The sequence below is a fragment of the Antrostomus carolinensis genome, unplaced genomic scaffold (genome assembly GCF_000700745.2).
Source record: "Antrostomus carolinensis isolate BGI_N321 unplaced genomic scaffold, ASM70074v2 scaffold18645, whole genome shotgun sequence".
Taxonomy (NCBI): domain Eukaryota; kingdom Metazoa; phylum Chordata; class Aves; order Caprimulgiformes; family Caprimulgidae; genus Antrostomus; species Antrostomus carolinensis.
In genome coordinates this window covers 426-6,532 of record NW_010315904.1, presented here as the reverse complement: position 1 = coordinate 6,532, position 6,107 = coordinate 426, and the positions used below count along the sequence as shown (strand labels likewise).

At 55.4% G+C, this 6,107-nt stretch overlaps 1 protein-coding gene across 1 annotated transcript; it reads left to right on the top strand.

Moving 5' to 3' along the window:
* Positions 1–21: 21 nt before the first annotated feature.
* Positions 22–4,993, top strand: LOC104525063 (T-cell surface glycoprotein CD1b-3; the record flags this gene model as incomplete). Its single annotated transcript, XM_010168118.2, is given in 5 exon segments — positions 22–91; positions 1,222–1,479; positions 4,026–4,307; positions 4,411–4,695; positions 4,848–4,993. Coding segments are annotated over 5 exon segments (1,041 nt in total), but the record flags the coding sequence as incomplete, so codon positions are not given.
* Positions 4,994–6,107: the final 1,114 nt, after the last annotated feature.

The window sequence follows — 6,107 nt, the reverse complement described above, 5'->3', positions numbered from 1 at the left end:
ACCCTTGCTGCCGCCGGCACCATGCAGCCCCCTCGCCTCCTCCTCCTCTTCCTTCTTCTCGTCCTCCCTGGGATGTGGGCAGATCCAGAGGGTAAGTGGGAGCCCTGGCTCACCTCCACCTGCTCCCATCCCTGCACTGCAGGACCCCACAGAGGTGGCAGCGGGTGGGCACAGATTGGCCAATGTCCCCATCACCAAGGGGCTACCTCCCCACCCTACAGCACCCAAAGGTGTCCCATCCCTGTCCACCTGTGCAAGGTTCCCTGTCCCACACCATCTTGCCCACTGGTGCTGGGGTTCAGGCACCTGAGCAGGCACTGGGTTCCTCAGACAGGCCTGTGGTGCTGGGGTGCCCCCAAAGATGCCTTCCTGCTGCAGGGAGCCTGCAGGCAGCAGAGCTTCTCAGTCCCTCCAGGCACAACAGCCCTGCACTGGGCTCCAACAACTTGAGCAGGTCCTGGGCTCCACCCTCAGCCTGCGGGATCTTTTCTCTTGCAATTGAAGGGTTCCTGGATCCTCTGCTTTCTCCTTCTGTGAAACAATGAAGCTCGAAGTTTCCTCCTGTGGATACACCGAGCCTTCACCTCCATTCCCAGCCTGTTTCCCATTCTGGGGCAGGCACTCACTGCACCCTGGCCAGAGGGGCACTCACTGCTCCAGAACAAGCTTCACTCTGCCCTGCTATCTACTGGAGTCTCATTTAGCTCTGCAGCATCAAACTGTCTCCTGCTTCCTGTCAGCATTTGGTTTTGAGCACTGCCCAAGATACCCTAAACTGGGGTGAAATGCTCCTCCCTCCCAGCCCCCCCAGCTCCTGCACTGTATGCAGGTCTCCAGTGGATCTGGGTCCTGGCATGGGTGCTCCTTGCTGGGGGAAACATCACCCCAAACCAGCACCAGGGTTCCCCTACCATCCCTTCCCCATGGTTAAGTGACAGTTTCCAGAGGGTCTCACTGGGGCAGTGGATGGCTCAAAGAAGGAAATTAGAGGAGAAGCAGGGAGAGGCTCAGACAGGCCGCGGAAGGAAACTGCAAACTGAGTGAAACCAGGGGATTTCCCCCTCCCTGCCTGTCTGCCCCATCTCACCCTGCCTGTCCCCAGGGACACTGCAAGCCACCCTTCCTCCTGAGGCTGCCCACCAGCACTGAAGCCTGCAGTCCCCTGACCTCCTTCATCCTCATGTACTCCAATGCCGTTTCCTCTCCCCCCTCTCCCCACAGGCTCTTATAAACTCCACATTTTCGAAACCACCATCTTTCACAACACCACCCTTGTGGATGTTTCACTCTGGGCCACCCTGGAGGACATCATCTTTGCTACCATGCAGAAATACACAGGGAACATCTTATACCTCTACCCATGGGTCTACCAGGCCCTGCCTGCAGCAGAGTGGGAGAACCTGCAAAACCTGTTCAGGATCTATGTGCACAACTTCATCCTGTTCCTGACCGATGATGCCAGGCTGTACCAGACACCTTGTAAGTACCAAGTGCTGAGCACCCAATCACCCAAGGCAGGGAGCTGTGAGGAGGAGCTCAGAGCCACCCCCGCCAGCTTGCCCAAACCAGGGCTGGCAGGAATATGCAGGGAGTAGACCTCATTGTGCACCAGCAAGACTCCCAAAGTATCCTGTCCTGTGCAGAGGTCACATGGGGCCATCTTGGTCCCCAGCACAAACTTTGGCTACATTTAGCTCCACTTATGCCCTAACACCACCTCCCCTATTGCTCTCTTGGAACCCCAGATCCCACCAGAGAAGACATCTGAGAAAATGGAGAAGATCAAAGGGGTCTCTCTGCTCATGTCTGTGGGACACACAGAGCAAGCGCCTGTCCCCAGACACTGGTGCAGCACCAGTTAACCAAGGGCAGAGCACTGGGCAGAGTGCCACCATCCTCCTGCTCATACCCCATGTCCCGTTACTCCCCCAAAGCAGTGCTTCCCTCTTTGCCATGGCTCCCAACCCTGCTGTGGGCAGGGATAGCTCAAGGACAACAAGCTACAGGGCTCAGGACAGGTTTCTCACCAACAGAGTTTCCACTAGGTATAAATCAGAGCAGTGACATCGGGGGATAGAATAGAATAGAATAGAATAGAATAGAATAGAATAGAATAGAATAGAATAGAATAGAATAGAATAGAATAGAATAGAATAGTTCCATAGGAAGGGTTCTACAACAATTATCTAGTCCAATTGCATGACCACTTCAGGGCTAACCAAAAGCTAAAGCAAATTAAGGGCATTGTCCAAATGCCTCTTAAACACTGACAGGCTTGGGGTATTGGCCACATCTGTAAATAAAAGCTTCCTAATGTCAAGTCTCAATCTGCCCTGAGGCAGCTTTGACCCATTCCCACATGTCCCATCACTGTATCCCAAGGAGATCAGCACCTCCCTCTCCATGTCGCCCCTCAGCCTCCTTTTCTCTAAACTACACAAGCCCAGAGTCCTCAGCCATCCCTCACAGGACACACCTTCCAGCCCCTTCAGCTCTGTTACCCTTCTCTGGACACATTCTAGTACTTTCACATCCTTCCCAAATTGTGGGGCCTGGAACTCAAGGTGAGGCCACACCAATGCTGAATACAGTGGGATAATCCCCTCCATTGACCAGCTGGTCATGTTGTGTTTGATGCACCCCAGGATGAAGTTTGCGCTCTTGGCTACCGTGGCACGCTGGTGCCTCCCGTTGAACCTGCTGCTGACCAGCACCCCCAGGTCTTTTGCTGCAGAGCTGCTTTCCAGCTGCTCCCATCCCAGTTCGTATTTGTGTCTGGTGTTACTCCATCCCAGGTGCAGAATCTGGCATTTGTTCTTGTTAAATTTCATGCCATTGATGATTGCCCAATGCTCCAATCTGTCTAGATCCCTCTGCAAAGCCTCTTGTCCCTCAGCAGAGTCAACAGCACCCCTCAGTTTTGTATCATCAGCAAACTTGCCAAGGGCGCATTCAACTCCTGCATCCAGATCATAGACAAAAATATTGTAGAGCCCTAGGGCTGAGCCCTGAAGAACACCACTGGTGACTGGTCGCCAGCCAGACGAAGCCCCATCCACTGCAGCCCTTTGAGCCCTTCCATCTAGCCAGTTCTTCACCCAGCACACCGTGAACCCACTCACCTCCCAGCTGGACAGCTTGTTCAGAAGGACGCTGGGAGGGTCAGTACCAAAAGCCTTGCTAAAGCCAGAAAAACTACATCCACTTCCTTCCCTTCACCCACTAGAGGGGTGACCTGATCATAGAAGGGTATCACATTAGTTACAGGACTTTCCCTTTGTCAACACGTTGACTGTGCCTGATGATTGTGTTGTCCTTTAAATGCCTTTCCACCCAGTATGATCTTCCCCATATTTTTTACAGGTTCTGAGATTAGACTAGCAGGTCTGTAGTTTCCTGGGTCTTCCCTCATACCCTTCTTGTAAATTGGAATAACGTTGGCTAGCTTCCAGTCAATAGGGACATCCCCAGACTCCCAGGACCCTCAGCAGATGATCGAGAGGCATCCTGCTATAACATCCATTAGCTCCTTCAGTACTCTGCGATGAATCCCATCAGGCCTCCTGGACTTGTGAATGTTCAGCTGATACAGCTGGTCCCTGACAATTTCAGTGTCCACAAATGGAAAGTCAGTGTTACCACACTCATGGTCCTCCAACTCGGAGGACTGGGCAGCCCAAGGTCTATCAGTATTATTAAAGACTGAGGCAAAAAAAGCATTGAATGCCTCCACTTTTTCTTCATCCCTATTAGTCAGGTGACCATATTCAACAGGTATTGGTCCAGTGTTCTCTTTAGACCTCTTCTTGCTATGAATGTACTTCAAAGAGCCTTTCTTGTTGTCAGACACAACACTGGCCAGTTTCAACTCTAACGAGCTTTGACTTTTTGCGTCTTCTCCCTGAGGGGAATGACTTGGGGTGCAGAGGGAGGGGGGAAAGGGCTGTGCCCAGAGAAGTGGGTGCCAGGATGCAATTTCGTGCTCCAGCTCAGGCTGCACTCACGATGCCCATCAACCCCTCCAGACCCCTTTGTGATCCAGTGCGCAACCGGCTGCGACTTATATCCCAATGGCTCCTATACCAAATTCTATCATCTCGCCTACAACGCCCGTGACTTCTTCAGCTTCAACGTGGACAACATCCGGTGGGAGAGACAACAGGACAGTGAACTGGCAGTGCGAACTGAGAAGCAGTTCAACACCTTCACCGGCCTCTCTGCAAACCTGCAGCACCTTCTTAATATCACCTGTGTTGACCACATGAAGAAATTCATCAAGTACGGAAAGGCAGCTCTGGAGAGACAAGGTGAGACCACCCAGACCCTTGCCCAGCCACCCTAAAGCCCCCCAACTGGGGCCAAGCAGTGCCTCCCCAGGGCTCCCCTCATCCCTTTGTTCTCGCCCACCAGAGCCACCCATGGCCACAGTCTTCGCCCGCGCGCCCAGCCCAGACCAGCTCCTGCTGGTTTGTCGTGTCACCGGCTTCTACCCGCGGCCCATCAGTGTGGCCTGGCTGCGGGATGGCCAGGAGGTACCACCAGGTCCGGCTCTTAACACCAGCACCATCCTGCCCAACGCCGACCTCACCTACCAGCTCCGCAGCATCCTGGCCGTGGCCCCCCATGACGGGCACAGCTACGCCTGCCGCGTGCGCCACCGCAGCCTGGGTACTCGCAGCCTCCTCATCCCATGGGGTAGGTGCCCCCTGTGGGGATGGGGCGCAGGGTGTGAGCAGAGGCCTCTGGCCCCACGCAGGTGCCTGGAGGATGGTGGGTCAGGCTCCAATGGCTGCTCTGGCCATGGTGTCCTGTGTGCCCACAACTGCTCTCTTCCCTCTCTCCTCCAGGCAGCTCCAAGGTAGCTCTCAGTTTTGGCATCATCATTGTGGTGCTGCTCACCGTGGCTGCAGTCCTTACTGGGGCCATCTGGTACTATAGGCGCAGGTGAGGTCTCCTTGCCCAGAGGCACCAGCCCCATCACCTCCAGGCCACGGCTGGTGGCATCTGCCTGGCGAGGGCTGCCTGCCTTTGTCCAGCCTCACTCACCTCCTCTTCTCCTGCAGGAGCTGAGAGCACAGGACACACCACACCAGGGATGCCCGGAGGCCCTCCATATCTTCCTGATAATAAACCACTAATTAACACCCTCATAGATGTGGGAACTGCTAGCGCGCCTTGCCCAGCGCCCACAAGCACACGGCATCACACAGCACCTGTCTGCCCCAGGAGAGATGGGAACAGCCCTGGTGCAGCGCAGGAGCATGTCCACACTCCTTATCCAGAGTGAAACACTGGGACAGCTCTCCAGCACCAACAGGGTGTCTCTGGCCCCAGCCCCTAGTACTGGAGGGGAACCAGACTCCCCACAAAACAGCAGGACTCAGCCAGTGCCAACACAGGCCAGGACAGAAATGCAGCAGGGCGAGGGAGGGCCATCTTCCCTCTGCTGACCCTTCTAGAGACGTGTCAGCACCTCCGCACCACATCCCGGTCCCTGGGAGCAGGGGATGGTGACAAACATGGGTGGGGCCAGCACATAGCTTGTGGGGATGGGGAGCCCAGGCATGCAGTGGGAACGCAGTTCACCTTCCCCAGGGGAAATACAGCCACACCGGGCCAAACACACCCGGTTCAGTCCTGGGGCAGCAGCACAGAGAGGACAGAGATGTCTGTGCCGTGAAGGGCCGGGCACGAGTGGCAGCAAAGGACTTTCCTGTCACAGAGACTGGATGCAGCCCATGGCCAGGCAGCACCCCCACCAGCACCAGGGGTAGAAAAGAGGGGTCGTGTCACCCACACCGCCTCAGGTATGAGAGTGCTACCATAGCCATGGGGGACTCCACCTGCAGCCAGGGGGCTGGCCTTGCTCCCACCCAAAATCCCCTCTGTGGGGGGGCCACAGGCCAGGCCGCCTGTGCTGGTTTGACCCACAGTGGGACCATGCTATCCTGCATTCACTCCCCCAACCCAGTGAGGTGGGATGGGAGACACAGCAAAGGGCACACGGGATTAGCAACGAAGGACAGGGAGGGCTCACTCACCAGTGATGGTCACGGGCAAAACACACTCAACTTGGGGAAGAAAAATCAGTTTAATTCCTTGCCATT